This window comes from Zonotrichia albicollis, chromosome 3 (assembly GCF_047830755.1).
Source record: "Zonotrichia albicollis isolate bZonAlb1 chromosome 3, bZonAlb1.hap1, whole genome shotgun sequence".
Classification (NCBI taxonomy): Eukaryota; Metazoa; Chordata; class Aves; order Passeriformes; family Passerellidae; genus Zonotrichia; species Zonotrichia albicollis.
The window spans coordinates 115,920,517-115,937,711 of record NC_133821.1 but is presented as its reverse complement, the minus strand read 5'-3'; the positions used below and the strand labels follow the sequence as shown (position 1 = coordinate 115,937,711).

Genomic DNA, 17,195 nt, shown 5'->3' with positions numbered 1-17,195 from the left:
AATGCTTGTCATTTGGTACTAATGTGGTGGAATAGTGTGGCAGCAGGATCCCTGCTTTTCACTCGGCCTCTCATAAAGATTCAACTTCACTTCAGCTGTAAAAATGTGCAAATTACATTACTACTACATGACTGACTTTTGTAATTACATTAAGCGATTGAGATAAATCCCAGTGCTGGGTTCCCAAAAGAATGCTTGCAGCTGTGTGATTTTCACATCTGATCCTATGGTTTGTTGTACCCAGCAATGCCTGCTCTTTTCTTTTTTTTTCCCCCCTTTTTTTTTTAAAGAAGTCTGTTTGGTTAAGAGGTCATGTTGGGCACAAGCTGGAAGAAAAAAGCAAGATTGCTTTCTAGGGTGTACCACCCAGAAATTTGTTTTGTGGAGAAGGTTAGCAGGCCGTGATGATTGCCGCAGAAAGGCAGGTGCAGTATTGTCTGTGTGGCACACTTGTGAGCTTCACATGGACATAATGCACATGTAGTACACAGGAACCATGCTGAGACATTGCAATCTGTGTGTCTGCTCATTTACTGGAGAAAACAAATTGTTTTGCTGTCTTAAAAGTGAATCTTATGCGTATTTTCCTTTACAAAAGCGAAATTATATGTTGGTGGAAACATAAGATCACATACTTTTTGTAGAGCAGTTAATTAAATTGGTTTGTGTGGCAATAGAATGGAAAGGAAGAAGATATATTCTCAAATGTTGTAGTTAAATTTATTGTTGGGAGGGGCAAGCAGAGGAAGGGGGTTTTTCTGGTAAGTTCAGCTGCCTGGATTTGCCAGTAAGTGAAAGTTAGCAGCTTGATTTTTGTTTTGATGGCTGTAACTAATGTATAAAAATAGATACAAATTTACAGTACATGTGAGAGTTGTAGACTTGTATGGAAAAACTGGTAGTGGGATGAATAGCTTTGCAGATTTGCGTTCTGTTGTGGATATTAGCAATTGACAAATGATCATATTGAAAAAAATGGCATTCTTTTCTTAAGTGACTTTTACATGTAGTTTGGAGTCATAGAAGACCATTCTATCTACTTGAAATGAAGTAGCAAAATAAAACAGATTGTATTGATTCTCTGAATCTGAAAATACACTTTGGCAAAAAGACATTTTTTGGTATTGGTCAGAAATTTTCTTTCAAATCTGCTTACTTTCTAGTAAGCTCCTTGCAAAGGAATGAAAATCGAATCATTGACAAAACAAATTTTTAGGCATTCTGTCAGTTTTAACCACAGATTCTCACCTTTCCTGTCCATGTACTTATTTGCTTGTGAGGTGTAACACAAGTCATCTGAGAACAGAGGATCAAAAGCACTCCTTGAATAGGTTGCTTTTCCCCACTGTGCAGATGTCTTTTCTAGTTTATAACATTGTGGCAAGACTCAGAGAAATGAAATTACAGTTTAGAATCTTTGATTTGTAGGGTTGTAACACTAGTGGCGAAATTTGACTTTTAAAATGTATAGCTAGTGACCATTTCAGAAGAAAACCAGGCTGTTTTTCTAAAGGTTGGATTCTAATTGTGGTACAGTGTTGAAAAAAAATCTAAATTTTTTAGATAAAAAAGGAGTGCCAGACAATTTAGTAGCATTTTATAATACAGTGTGATGAGAACTTGGTAAAAGAAAGACAGTCTGTTAACCTTGCTTTTACTGTGAAGACCTTCAGCTGAAGTACCAGAGTTGTATTCAATAGAAAAGGCTTGACCTTGGAATGAAAGTGTGTATTCCTGGAACCCTTATTTTTAATTTTAAAAAAAGGTGCATTGAAAAGATGAGCAATAGTGCTTACTCCCCTGGCTGAAAAAAAACCTTGATGTCATTTATCTTCTTGTTTTCACGCCATCTGCACCCCCAGGCAGAGCTCAGTTTCAGCAGAGACGGTGCAGAAGTCCATGTGTGCTGCAAATGTTGGAAATGCTGGCAAAACAAATTGATAGGGAGCCCACAATAAGTTTCCCTTTGCAAGTGGATGTGTCAGCACCGTGTGTTTTTGTACACCTGGTGCAGTAAGTGGCTCTGCTTTGTGGAATGAGTCATTGTCCATGCTAATGTTTGGCTTAGGAGTCTCAGTCACTGCTCAGAGGCTGGTGCTGAGCAGCTGTGGGACAGAGCAGTGTTCCCTGCCTCCAGAGAGCTTTTGGGACCACAGGTGAGTGGAGCAGGCACAAGAAAAGCTGAAGAAAAGAGCAGCAAGAAAGGGAAATTCCCTTTGCAGGCAGGAGCTGTAGCAGAGGAGCAGATTCTGCTGCCCTTCTTCCCAGGGCTCTGGTGGGAGGGGGGCTTTCTGGCATGGGGGAGAGCAGGGTGGTGTTGGGAAGCTTTGCCAGGCTTGAGGCTGTGTCTGTGTACAGAAACTTGAGGCTGTGTCTATGTACAGAAGCAGCTGTCTGAGGGTTGGAGGTGGATATCATGGTGGCACCAGAGGTGGGCACTGACCTGTTGCCTATGGAGAGATGATTTGGATGAAGAGCTGGGCAAGGGGTTTTGGCAGAGTGTCTGTGTAACCAGATGGACTTTGTCAAAGGAAGAGAAGGTTCTGGTGATCAAGGCACAGCTTAGGTGAGAGTTTTCCTTGTATGGCTGCATCAGAAAGGTCACCTCTGCAGCAGAACAGCAGGAGAGTCTGACAGAGGGGCAGGGTCTGAATGTGAGCCCCAGGCACAGTGGGTTCTCTGTCCCTGCTGGGGAAGGACAGCCTGCCTAGGGCCGATGTCCACACTACCTGGGAAAGGCAGAGAGCTTAAGGGTTACCATGTCAATTCTCTAAAAGAATTAATTATTATTAATTATAATTATATTATAATTATTATAATTAATTATAACTAATTGATTATTATTAATTAATTAGTTAACTCTAAAAGAGTTAACTAATGACAGAAATCTGTCTGAATTTAATTGCTACTGTGCTTTTCACCCAACCTGCTCTCATTAATATGAACAAGGTCCTTTATAACAAATATTACTGCGTGTGGACAAATAACTCAGACTACTTCTTTCATTCTGTTAGGCCAGGAGCTGACGGTCCTTGTGGGCAGCTGCAGATGGCAGCCATTTTGATGGAATCCTTCAGCTGGGATCCTTGTATATATACTGGCTTAAAAGTCACTTTTCATACCCAAAAGCACGCCCGTTGATTGAGTCAGCAAGAGTCCATGAAACAGTTGTTCAGTGCAAATGCACTTTAAAAAATTACATATTAGCTTTTTGATTAATAACATGCTTGTAGCCTTGGGTTAATCTTGCAGAAGGACCCTCCAGCCCCAGTCTGTAGAAGTATTAGCTATCACAGTCATTACCAGCATGTTCTGTTAAGACTGACCAACTCTTCACATGTCAAGTAAACATTCAGCTTCAGGCCTGTCTGTCATTTATCACTGAGTTGGGGACATTGAGCAGAGCTAAATTAAAAACTGCTGTCCTTCCTCTGGCTCTGTATATGTACTTAAAAATATCTGTGTGTTATAAGCAAGGCAGCAGGTAATGTTTGTAATGGCAAAGCACCACATTTCTGTGAGGACTTTTTCACAGGAACAAAGAACACAGTAAAACGTCATGTGGGATTGTGTTTTTAAAATTATTAACAAATCAAAAGGCAGTAATTAAAACCTTCTGAATGAAATGAGGTTCCTAACTTTGATACAACATCCAGGCATTTTTCCAATTTGTTACTACTTCTTCTTATCCCTATACATATATCCTTATCCCTATATATCCTCCTAATTATCCAGCTTCATGGCAATCAGATGTCTGGTTCTCATTTCTTGTGTTTTGTAATTGCGTATTCACCCAGCTCTCATCACAAAGCTGGATGCCTTGGCTTTGTTTTCCCTCCCTTAAATAATTTGTATGTAAGGTTCAGCAAATGGAACCTTGCTACTTGTGTGAAGCTGCCATTTAACCATGAAGTGAAATGCTTTTATCGAGTTTGCCCTGCAGATATGGTCCGCTGTGGCAGTGCTGTCCATATTTGGTGGCTGTGCAAGGAGAGCCAGGTGGTGCTGCAAAGCATAGCACAGTGAAGCGTGGACAGATCTAGGTTTGACATTTGTCATCCTGTACTGCTAAAGGGAAGAGAAAAATCTGCTTTTCCATATGCTTATGCTTTAATTTTTGCCTGCAGTTTTGTCCAGATGGCCCTGTGAACATTGTTTACTTTAAGATGCTGTCCCAGATGTTTTTGAATGCCGATGGATAAATGCAACAACTGTGGTATACTAATACACAAATTATTTCCACAATTTTGGCTTTTTTTTCCATCTTTTTTTTTTTTCTCTTTTTAACCATCTCTTTTCCCCAGCACTGCTCTGGATGGCCCACTTCTCTGAGGGGAAAACATCTCCAGTGATAATATTAAACTTCTGAGAGAGAGCTGTGCCTTTGAATTGCAGATAACTTGGAGCTCCCATTCCCATGCTGTGGCTGTTCTGAAGCTCTGTGGGTGGATGAGCTGCAGACACTGCAGCATTCCCCTTCTAATCATGCCAGCTAAAAGGTGTTGCTTCATGTAGCCCATAAAACAGTGACTCTTTAGGGTGTGAGCAGCTTGCTTGTTGTTTATTATATTCAAAACCACTTTGTCTGCTTTTTCAAGGAGAATTCCATCTTTTACTTTGCCCTTGTACCATCTTAATTTTCCACCTGAATGGAAAGGAGAGTAATTTAAAGCTGTGTAAGCACTGTTAACAAGAACATTTTAAAATGTTTTTAAACAGCAAAGCACCTCTAACTCTGTTTTGAAAAACTCTGATACAATTTGGAAGAACAGTTGTGCCTCAGTGGCACTGTAGGGTGCAGGCAGACTGCGTTAGAACCTTGTTGCCAGATACAATAGATATTTTAATAACTTCTTTTTAATTTAATTATATTTTTTTCATTTTTCTAAGCAAGAAAGGTATTTAGGAGCGTACATAAAAGAACCTTTTGGCATGAGAATTTCATTAACGTAAATAGGTCTGTTAGTTATTTCTCAAGAACACTTTAATGAGACTTCAATGTGAAACTCATTAGAACAAATACATGAATTCATATGTCAAGACAGAGATTGTAGCATCACAGTTCTTGGCATCTATTAAGTCCATAACTCGTTTACATTGACGTGCATTGTTAATCAATATTTAAGACACTGCAGATGTCAGTAATGTTCACATTTAGTCCTGCAACCATGACAGTATGAAAGTTGCTAGTAGAATTCAAGGCTAAATATTGTTATCTCAAGTCTTTCCATTACCTCTAGGCTACAAGTTAATGACTGTCTAACTTTGCTGTCCCTCATCTATTTAAATAATAAGGGAAACAAGGAATTATGTGGATGTTATAGCATAGTTTTAGCAATTTTTTGTTACTTGAAATTAAAACACTAGCATTGTATGTACATGGATTGCATTAGTAATTCCTCAGGCTGTGACAAAGAGAGGTGAGTTGAGTAGCACATGTAGGGATCATGAGCCTTGGGCTGTTGACAAGGCAGTTGGAACAGAACACTAGAGTTGATAAAGACTTGCAGCATTCAGTGGTAACTTTGGGCTACCTCCTTTCAAATGCACCAAAAATCAGACTTGAGGTGGTGTTTCTGATGGTTATAATGAGCATATATCTCAGCTGCCTATTGTTAATAAATAACTCACTTTACTTACTGCTTGTCTAATTGTGGAAGTTACAGTCTTATAGAACAGTATGATTATTATGGAAGGTTTTGTTGGATATAAGTTGTTGAGGGCATTTTTTTACTCCCCAGGCCTTTATCTGTTATGTCTAGTTTTTTTGGGTTTTTTTGTTTTTAAGACTGCGTACAGCAGCTTGGAGTATTATCAAGGTATCTTCCACATATGTTAAAATTAATAAACGTAATAATGAAAGGACTTAATTGATTAAACTGTGCAGTTCTGTGGTCATATTAATCTATAATTTAATTATAGGTTCATCAAAAATCATACGTCTTCGTGAAGAAAACAGTGAAACAAGTGAAATACTGAAAGGAAAAAGTTCTGGTAATGGTGCATCAGTTCCAGTTAAAGGGATAAATAATTTAGGAAACACCTGCTTTTTTAATGCTGTCATGCAGGTAAGATGGAAAGATCATGCCACTTTCTCTTAATAGATTTCAGAAATACTAAGTCTGTATAATCTATGGGCTTCTGAAAAGGTTTTGTGTATTACAGGTCTTCGTTCTGCTTTCTGAAAATCCTGTTCAAATTGTTTTTACTCCGTGCTATCCAAGGAGTATTTCCTGTTATAATAAAAAAGAATTCTTGGATCACTGGCATTTTGCACAGTAATGAAACAAGTGAAAATGCCAAGTGTTTTACACACTGCATACGTGTGTGGGTTGTACTGTAGCATATGGTTTTATTTGAACTTCAGCATTATTAGTCATGACTAATGCAGGTTGTCTGCCATACTGGTGATGTGAATAGTGGCACTGTGTGCATAATGTAAATGTCTGCACTATTCATTGGCATGATTTTAAAGCCCTGCTATGGATGCAGTTATAAAATTATTTTCATCGATTATGGTTTTTTTCTGACTACAATAAGAGGAATGAGCTATACAAATACACATCTATTGATGTTTAGTGCACAACCAATCCAACATCCTCAAAAAAAGCAGCAGCCTTAGTGGGTTTTATATTGCACCATCCTGTTGCTTGTCAGCTGAGCAGATACATCTCTATGTCTGCAGGCAGGAGTGAGCAAGTGAAAGAAAACTGCTGCAAAGGTGTTCTGCACTGGCACACCTCACCTTGTGTTTATGATGTTGATTGCAAAATTAATCAAACAGAGAGTAAAACTGCAAATTGTTATCTGTCCATACTTAGGGCATCACAGAAGCTTAAGTGATCTGCTGTCAGAGTTGACCAAAAATAAAGAAACAAAGATGAGATATGCTGAGTTGATTTCTTTCCTAAATTCAGAAGGATAATACTTTTCATTGTGCCAAAGCCTTTGTGCTTCATGGGGCATGGTGAGAGGGACTGCAGTGTTTAAAAGAGGCAATTGGTTTCTGATAATAATGTCCTCATCCAAAAAAGAAAAAAACAAAAAAACCTTGTTATTCAATATAAATTAAAAACTTATTACTAGTGAACTGTTTCGAAATTACAGAAAAGGAAATAAATAAAATTTTAGAAACAGTCAAGTTAGTGAATTTTTTAGTGCTCTTTCTAGTGGTTGTATCTAAACCTCGGCTACATGTTATGAAGTGTATCTGGTTTGGTCTACCCCTGAATCTAGAATATATAACTAAAGAAACTCTGTAATTGAATGATCAGCATGTTTCTCACATTTTTTTGTTTTTTTCTTTCTTTAAGAACTTGGCACAGACTCACGTACTAAATGAACTGATGTATGAGATAAAGGAGAAAGGAACAAAGTTAAAAATCTGTCATACTTCAGATTCTCAATTGGTAAGTGTGCACTGAGAAATACAAATTTGGGAAAATGTGGGAAGAAGCTGGAGGACAGGAAATCACATCTCCATTAAAAGCACACTGTTACTCTCCCATTTCTTTTGCATTTTAATTGCTTAGTGGGTTTGTGCTACCTGTGAACTGGTTTCTTTTACAGAAATCATTACTCAGCCCTAGAGAAGGAGGAGGAATTACTTCCTTTCACATTTTTTGATATTGAAGTATCAAATAATACTTTACCTTAAGAAAGAGCAGCTGGCTTATTTTTACTTGCTATTTAATTTCTTCAGTATGAATGTATGATACAGGAAATAGTTTGTTTGGCTCTAGAAAGTGTCTGTGAAATGTTTTATTCCTGCCATCCATCCCTGCCCTTCATTGATAAGGTCTGTAAAGTTTATTACATGCTTCACAGGCCAGGGGATTAAAATGAGAGAAGAGAAATTTCAGTGAGGAACAAATTTGTCCTCAAACTCATTGTAGGCATATGGGAAAGTGTCTCCTGTGGCTATTATCCAAAGAATATTCTGCTGTTGTGGTCATGTCTTAGAGACTTGGGGTTTCATTATATGTTGTTGGCAATAAAGATAATACCCCTTTCCCTCTGCTAGCTGAAGCAAACAGTTTACAGAGGATTTTTTTCTTAGTTTTTTCCTTTCTTTTCCCTGCTGTTTGCTGTGAGCTTTCTGGTGGCAATGAGGGTAGAGGAGTGGTATTCTGTTTCAGATACCTCTGAAATGATGATGATTTCACTGTGTTGCTGTAGGTGATGTTCATAGCTCCTCCAGGCAAGAACAGTGTGCAATTCACTGCATTGCTGTCTTTATTTCCTCCAGTGGCAGTTCAGAGCAGCAACATGCTTCACAAAGTTATCCTGAGCCACAGCAGAGGGCTGGAGCTTGTTTTTGCCCAAAGGCTTAGTGAGCCAGTGGGGTGTTGGCTTATGCTTGATGTGTAACTTGCACAGCCATAAGGTTGAAAGATTTATTTTTAATTTCAATGCTTACAATGTAAATAAGGTCTTTGGAGCAAGGACTGTGTTTTCTGGTCTGTGTATTCCAGTGCAGAACTTGGCATTGAATAAGAGGGCTGCAGTAGTCTAATTAACAGTAATGCAGAAACCTGCAGCTTCTTGTTTGGTAAGGGGCCTTTTCCCACTTTTTGATAGTGCATATAAAGCAAATACTTTATATTTGTGTGTATCCATATCGCTTATGTTTTGTGTGGATCTGCTTTCTGGACAAGGTGCCCTCTCCAAGTGTTTATCTGGCATTTGTAATCTGTTTTTCTGAGAGTCAGGCCAGCTAGTAGGGAGCACTGGGGGCACATAGGAGCCTTGGAGCATGTTAGGGAGAGCTGGGATCTGTGGTCATTTTAACAAGTGGTGTGTAAGCAGTGCAGGATTTTAAAATTCTGCTTTAATATTGGCTTGATTGGCTTGAACCTTCCATACCCAGAACCTGCTGGCTGGGCTGAACATCATACCAAGAGGGGTTGTGCAGGATGCAGCCTGTGCCTGGCTCCCAGTGCCACAGGGTGCTGTGGGATCTGCCATCAGCTCTTGCTCTGAAGCACTGCTGGTACCTTCAGAGCACCTGGTTTGTGGAGGAACAGGTTGTGTTTCTGTGGCTGCCAGATGTGTGGAAATGGCAGTGTGTGGCTCACAGATCCGAGAAGCTGGATGTCCCATTCCTAAGGCTGGGTAGCAGAGAGCCACTGAGCACAATCTTACACTGGCCCATGGAGGTGGTCACCTGGGTTGTCTCTCCAGATGAATTTCAGTGCATGTGGAGGTTGGAGTAAAGCAGGTGGTACAAAGTTTGCTTGTTTTTGTGAGAACCAGACCAGCTCATTGGCATGCTTGTTACCAAAGTTATTGGTTACCAAACAATAATTGTTTGGTTTTGCAACGATTACTCCTTAAATAATAAGCCTGCTCTTAAATTATTTCAGTCAAATGGTTGACATCAACATTTAAAAAAACCACCCCGAAATACTCTTAAGACTGAAAGTTACATTGCTCTTTATCATGTATCAAGTAACTTGAAAGAAGCTTGTGTCATTACTTTTGAAATCTGATGTGTAATTTGCCTTTGTTTTTGAAGGATCCTTTGGTGGTAAACCTGTCCAGCCCGGGACCTTTGACTTCAGCGATGTTCTTGTTCCTTCACAGCATGAGAGAGGCTGGAAAAGGTCCTCTGTCTCCCAAAGTGCTGTTCAGCCAGCTTTGTCAGAAGTATGTATTGTGTCCTCAAGCTTATCTTTCACTTATTTTTTTAATTTTAGTTTCCAGTGATGTGTTCCTAAGCATGCAATGTCTGTTGTCCTTTCTAAAGAAACTGTTAGATTTTAACCAGGCAGTCCAGAAAGCAGCTCCTTCATGTTTTAAAGTTGAAGGACTCCTTGTTGCACACCAGGGTTGTACCTGCTCTCTGTGTAATGTGTGGCCCAGTTCATAACCATGGGCATTCAGTGGGCTCCAAACTGAGTGTGAGGGGGCAGAAGTGGGCATGGTAAAACTGAAGAAAATGGACTACCTTCCTGGTTTTGTTGTTTGTTAGCATAAAGCTGTGCTAACACTACGAAGTGTATGTGGGTATTTTGTAAAAAAGAATAAGATTTTAAATGGGGAACTTCTGCTATGATGTCTAACCTTGGCATTAATTCAAAATTAAAAAGGGTCTAACAAGTAAGGACTTGAAGCAGTACTGAAATGGCATATGGCTCCAGATTGCAAAGAGCTTACAAGCCCTAAAGAAACTCCTGTTTCTTGGTGTGGAAAATGTTTACAGTGGTGCTTTGTAGGTACTTTCAATTATGATGCAAGCAACCTTGCTTTTAAAAACACCTGTAGAAGACCTACTTAAAAGTTGATACAAGTATTTAAATGTTGACTTACTAGTAACAGAATCTGTAGAAGCAGAGTAGCTGGAAGATGGTAAATATGAATCTCATATTTAAAAAAGAGCAATGTTGTGTTATAATTTGTTTGCTACCTTATTGCTGTGTCAAACTTAAAGCATTCTGCAGCATGGCAGTTAGGAGGAAAGTTGCAGCTTCCTACCATGGAGTTCCAGGACAACCTTAGTGAGCAGGAATGGATTTAAAATATGGTAAAAAGAAACAAAGGCATTTAGAATAGAGCAGGCACAATTTAATTCTGTAAAGAAACAAGTCATTGCTTTTTATTTATCCTCAAATTTCAGCTTCAGAAATTTAATATTATATTTTTTCTGTTGTACTTGTCTTCCTTTTGATTCTTTGAACTGTAAAAGGAAATGTGTGTAAAGTTACCTTACAGCATTTTTGAGTCAAACAGCAGTGTTCTTTGTTTAGCATTATCTACCTGGAAGAAAAATATATAGGGAAGAAAATGATATTGTTTTCTCACTTCTCCTTGTGTTTCAAGGCTCTCTCAAAAAATGTGAGTGCAAGAATTAAATTTGGCTGAGAAATGGGAGGAAAATTATTAAATAACACTAGTAGTTTTTTCCCAGTTAGTATTAAGGATTGAAGGGAAAAAATGATGTAAAACATGTTTTGAAGCCCACCTTAGCAAATTGATTGTGAAATAATCACAATGCAGTGCAGTTCAGATGGGATGCTATTTTTAGAAGTGACAGGCATTTTGTGTCTGCTCTGTGTGTCTGTAGTCATTGAGCGATGGCAGTATTAAATCTCATCTATCTGGTTGTTCTGTTGTTGTCTTTTGATCATTAAGATGTGCATACACTTTAACTAGCAGCTAAAATTGAAGCATTTTAATGTGGTCAGCACACTTTTGCTATTTAGACAAATATCTGCTAGCTCCTACCGTCGCTCTCCTTCATCCCTACTTCTTACTTTCGTTATCTTTGCAGAGCACTACTTAGATACAAATCCTTTACTAGCTCTGGTATAGCTCTACTATCAACAGCAGAAGTGTCAGCCACATCCTGTTAGTGAGAAGTTAGATGTTCAAGGCCAGTAAGGGGCTGGACAGGTATGACAGAAGGTTTTGGTCTTTGGATTGTTTTCTTATTGTTTGTGACACAAGTAATAAAGGGAGAGTTTCAGAATATTCAGCAGTGTGCAGTGGTGAAAGTAGGAGAATGAGAAATCTTTATCTTTGCAAACTGAATACATTTCCTATTTATTAGCTTTAACAGTATGAATGCAGTGTTCTGTCATGTCATTTTTACAAAGCCTTTTTCTTTCTTTTGTTTTAAAGTTGGCTTTCTATTTTTCATCAAAGTTGAAATGCAAGAGAGAGCAGGGCAGGACTGCAGGAGTTTCAGCTAGGAAGAAGTCTGTGTTACTGCAGCTTTCTCTGTAAAACTGCTTCTTGACTGCTGCCAAGAGGTTGTGTTAATGAAGTAATCCTAGAGGCAGGCACTACCCATAGTCTTCATATTGCATTAGCACAAACTCTTTTTATTCAAGAAGCAAAGTTCAAACAACAAGTTTCCTAAAGGGTTGACTGGATGAATGTGTAAAAGGAAGAACTGCACTGACACAGCTACCAGGGAGAAGGACATGGGGAAGGGCACTATTATTCTGATAGTAATGTTTTGGGTTTATATAGAGATTACATAAAGGTTTGCTGATTCCAGTTACAAACTCTTTTCCTTTTTTTTTTTAATTATAAATTCATTCTTTCCCCATCACAGATCTTGCTGTCTCAGTGCAAGTATACAGTAGGTCACCATACCTTTCTTCAGTAAAGAATTTATGAAGGAGATTGTACAGATAGTGTAGGACAGAGAAGGGTGCAAACACTGCCTTGCTCAGCTGCAGCTCTGGCTTGTCCCTGAGTGGGATCTCAAAATCTGCAAGTGGATACATGCTCACTGCTCAAGAGCAGTAAGAGAACTGGAACATGGTCATTTTCAGCTGCAAACTGCTTCTTTAAGTGTCTGAAGAGATCATGGCTTGATGGTCATAATCTTGTGTATGAAGGGACATTTGTGGTGCTCTTTTTTTTATTAAATAATAAAAGAAAAAAATGATACCAAGTGTTAATTTTATCAAGTGGTGGAGTAGCCAGGTTGAAGAAGGGGAGAAGAAGAAAGAAGTGGATGAGTCTTTCTATAGCAACTGTTTAGCGTCTGGTACTAATTCATCCACTGTTAATTTTGTTAGTGTTGCAGCTGTCAGATGTTTTGCAAGGACAGATTGTGAGCATAGCTACAGGGCCCTTCTGTTGGTTTTCCACTGTGCTGAATATCAGGGCTGCAGACTTCTGACTTATCTGGAGACTTAGTGACTAACACAACACTGATGTATTAAGAGGACATAAATTTTATTTACCTTAATTTTTTATGATTGAGTAATTTTATTGGTGGAAGAACTCTTAGGTTTGTGTAGCAAGTAAATGCTGAAGCATGTAAGTGATAAGTCCAGAAAGGAGTTCAAGAATTTAGGTGCTTCAAACCTCCATTAAATAATTATTAATAGTAGTATTTTATTGCTACATTACCATGCAAGAAAAAATACTTCCCTAACAAAGATTTTATTGGTGTTCACAAAATCTACATAGTCTTCATTCTTCAAAGACCATTATTCATCCTTCCTTCTCATCTGCAGAAAGTAGAACTGAAGGCAGAGGTGGGACTGGCAGAATGAAGGTCATGTGTGGTTAGGACTGTTGATATTAACAGAATGATAATTTCAGAGGAAAAACCTAAACAATTCCACCTTTATCACTTCTGTGAGGAAATGCTAAGGAAAATTAAGGTAATGTTATACAAGAGATAAGAGATAAAGGAAAGAGGATTTTTCTCATTAAGGAGTCTTTTTGAGCCTTTTCTTTTTAAATAAAACTGTATAAGAAGATACCAAAAAATAATTTTCATAGAAAAGATTTTTTTGCTTGTTTATTTTTCCCATTTGACTTTTACTATGTAAGTATAATAGCAGCAGAACACACATTTTTGTTTCCTTTACCAGTAGTTGTGGATTATTTTGTGTCCTTGTCATGCCTCCATGTGCCTTGCTGGTGGTGCTGTGTCATGTTGAGGAGCTCTGACAGAGGAGATTACAGCTTCTCTGGGCAGCAGCAGTTGAGAGATTGTATGTCTTTTTTTTTTTCAGTAAACTTTGTCAGAGTTTTCTTAATTTAGGAACAAGTTTATGAGTGCAAAATAGACAAATTGCATGTAAAGGTGTGTGTTGGCAGCAATCATCTGTACATGTTCCTGAGCTTTATGTTCACTTCCTCTCAGAAGGAAGACCCGTGCAGCATTTTGGAGAACACAAGTATTTTCAGTGTGTGGTATTGGTGAGCTGTGTAAACAGAGTTTATGGACGAAATGAAGAAGAAAACCAGTAATTTTATTAGGTACATTGGCAGTGTATTCTCCATTTGGGTTAACCAGAATTTAGGGAGGGGTAACAAAAATAGGAAACATTCATGCCAACAGGGACATTGGGAACATTGGGAGTTCAGGCAGGAGAGAACATGAAAAGAAGACATGACAGCAAGAGAAGACTATGAATGATAAATTAGCTGTGCTTCTTTAATTGCCCTCAGAAGAGTTCAGGGGGCTGTCTGTGAAACTGAAAGGCAACAGATTTAGAGCCAGGGGAAAAAAGAGTTTTTTAGTATTTTATGGGGCTAACCTATGGAACTTGCTGTCAGACCAGAGTGCTGTTGGAAATCTTAGCTGGACTTAAAGGAAGAAAGAATAGATCTGATGCAAGTAGATGTATCTTATTTTCCCTTTTGGGGGAAGGTGAGACAAAAAAGATGAAATGAATTGGCCAGTGCATCCATAGGAGAGCAAAGTGCTGTCTCTCCATGCCCTTGAGATAGCACAGTTGTGCCTGGTGTTATCTGTTTCTTACATGTGGAGGCAAGCCCTTGTTTGACTGGGCTCCTCCCAGGCACCTCCTACCCAGCAGAACTCTGTAGTGTGTGTACTGCATCACAGGATTCCTGTGCAGACAAAAATCAAATAGTATCTGCTGTTTTCTGCTTCCAAGTGCTTATTGTTGTTTCTAAATTTATCCAAGGTATTAGGCTATCTTCTGCACAAAGTAATTCTTGAAAGGATGAGTTTGGAGAAAATTTTTAATAAAAACAGTAAAAGAATGTCAGCTCTGTGCAGTATGATTGAATGACTTTAATTGTATCCCAGTTCTGCTTTTTAAGCATAGCTTATTTTCCCTCAAATGAATATAATACAGGAATCATAACTATTAGCTTTTTTCTTTAAAATACTATGTTACTATGTAGTTTTTGTTATTAGGGCATTCTAGGAAGTAGATCATCATGAAAAGCGTTTCTTTAACTGACAGTCAAGCAATTCTAACTGGTCTCCAGATGAGCAGCGAGAGGCTAGTGGATGAGATGTCACAGTTGTCCTTCACCACTTCTGGCCCTTAGCAGGAGTTCAACCTGTTCTGTCATTATCCTGCTGACACTGTACAACAGGTTGTACTGCATTGGCACTGGCTTCCATATGTCAGCACATCTGTGAGCGGTCAACTCAACCAACCATCTCCAAGTCCCCACTTTCGCCAAGGATATTGCTTGAAGCACATTTTCAAGGAGACGAGAGCACACATCTTTTAGTTGTCAGATTTCTATGTATCAGCATGGTTTAATTCCTTTTTCTTCTCTCATACTGGTTTATAAGTGTAGGGAGTTTTCAGTAAATGCATTGTGAAGTGTAAAATTCCTTCCTTTCTTTTTATTGTTACTTTTTGATTTCCTCTTGTGGTTCCCCCCCCCCAAACAAATGCACTAATTTCAAATATTTTTACCCAAAACATGAGATATTTAGAATTATATGCAACATTACATAGCATGCTTTGTACATGAATGACAGATTAAATATATTTTAAGCAGTGTTAAAAGTGACATAATTTGTCAGTCCAAGTAAATGATTCAGCCTTACAGGGAATCTTTACAAGTCGCTTTCCCTGCCAATTCACCTTTAAAGAGGTAGCTGTTACATTCCCATCATCCATTAAAATCAGGCATATAAATTTAGTGCAGGCCCTGAGAAGCCTAAATAATCTTGTACTTGTAAATGCACTGTGTTCTAATAAAATGAAAAAAAAAAAAAAACCCAAACCAAACCAAAATTAAAAACTTCCATGGCTGAGTTAATTTCCTCCTCTCTAATTTAAGCTAATAAAACTGTGTGGAACATGCAGGCAAATTATTTTACTTTGAAATACAAATTAGTAAATTAATTTGCACCTGAAATGGTTTTTGTATACTCATCAGTGGGAGGTTACACTGCAGTAACAAGAAGTATGTGTGGGGCCTTATCCTGATTTGCATTGAAGATTTAGTTCTGTGAGGTGTCTCTGCAGTGGAAAAATACCCTTCTTGTAACAGTGATGGAATTTTTGTTTGCTCCTTTGTCAAGTAATAATTAATTTTTCTTCCATTTTATTATAGTATCTCTTGAAAGAGGTCCTGCTTTTGTTGCCAAAAAAAAAAAAAATCCCTATTAGTACCAGGATCCAGAAAATGTATATGTGGAAGGTTTTCTTGCTATAGTGGAGCTATTAATGTGCCTGTCCTGGAGGAGATGGGCTGAATATACTCATTGGTTCTCACTGCCTCAGGAAAACATGAAATTTCTCATAAATTCATAATAATACTGTGGCTAACTAACGAGATTTCTCAGAATTGAACTGATTTTGGCATCTGGGTTTTTTTAGATTCCTGGACATTCAATGAGAGAAAACTGTTTTGGCAAATTGAAAAGTGAAACTGTGCATGCATGCAAATGTGCACACAGCTACATATGTTATTTATTTTTTTAATGTATATTGAGTGTTTTATTGGAACCAAAATAAAGTTTCAGTGCTTTTCAGAATGTATTTGCAATTTATAATCAAATTTATTAGAAATCAAACATGTGATTTTAATAGAAGAAAAGATGGTATTTTAGGGATATTAAGCAAAATATTTAATTTTAAAGATTATTTCAATTTTTAAAATTTGAAATTAATTTTTGATGTTGACTTGCTCATGAAAAAAAATTCAATTTCAAAAGAACGCTTAAAAAGTCACCCACTCTACTGAATCCAGATTTTATAGTGAGCCTCACAGTACAGTAGCATCATGAAATCATTTTTAACTAGGAATATTGTCAACTTTGTATCAAAAACTAGATATAAAGTGCAAATGTAAAAGTATCTTATTTGTAAATGTGAACATGTTGTTTTGCATATGCAGCTCCAGATTTGTTCCGCTTAATTTTAGGCATTGACCTTAGCTATCTGAGTTGTCACCTTCAGTCCTTCTCCAGTTACACCCCACAGTGCCTGCAGGGAGCAGTTCAGAGCTGAGACCCTGCATCACCTCCTGCCTGTCCCCAACAAGGTGTGCCCCAACACCTTGCCCAGCTTTACATTTTACTGTTGTGGGCACATTGCACATCTGGGGTGTTTTCTGTAATTTCTCCTGTCCATGCGCACAAACTTCTAAGGCAGATCTGAGCAGCTTTAGTGTATGAGTGGGATGGAAGCCTCTCTAACCAACCCTCAAAACCCTGAGCAGCTGAAGAGCTCTGCTGGGCAAGGGAGATCATTGTGCCAGGGGAAATAGCAATAGGTATTTGCAGCTCTGTGTACTGGCTGGCCACAGCATGCAGTCCCCAGCTCAGAGTGAAAACTGGCTCAGTGTGTGTTTAATGAAGTTGAGGAGCTGAGTGAGTGGTTGGTTTTTGTGCCTGCTCTGCCAGTTTGATAAAATTCCTGTTTGAGCTGTGCTAATCCCTGTCCGGTTTTTGGCTGTTTGAAGGGCCTGGAAGGGCCCGGAGTGGCCTTGGGGCAGCCCGC

General features: G+C 38.4%; 1 protein-coding gene across 4 annotated transcripts in view; it reads left to right on the top strand.

Annotated features, from left to right (window-relative positions):
• USP45 (ubiquitin specific peptidase 45) overlaps positions 1-17,195 on the top strand; it is a 54,384-nt gene that overhangs the window by 16,581 nt on the left and 20,608 nt on the right. For all 4 annotated transcript variants that reach the window (XR_012579787.1, XM_074538554.1, XM_074538557.1 and 1 more), the window contains exons 6-8: positions 5,923-6,068; positions 7,314-7,409; positions 9,518-9,648. Coding sequence is in view for 3 of the 4 variants with exons in the window: in XM_074538554.1 (XP_074394655.1) it covers positions 5,923-6,068; positions 7,314-7,409; positions 9,518-9,648 (373 nt within the window). In the remaining variant the exon portion in view is untranslated. The remainder of the gene's footprint in view (positions 1-5,922; positions 6,069-7,313; positions 7,410-9,517; positions 9,649-17,195) is intronic.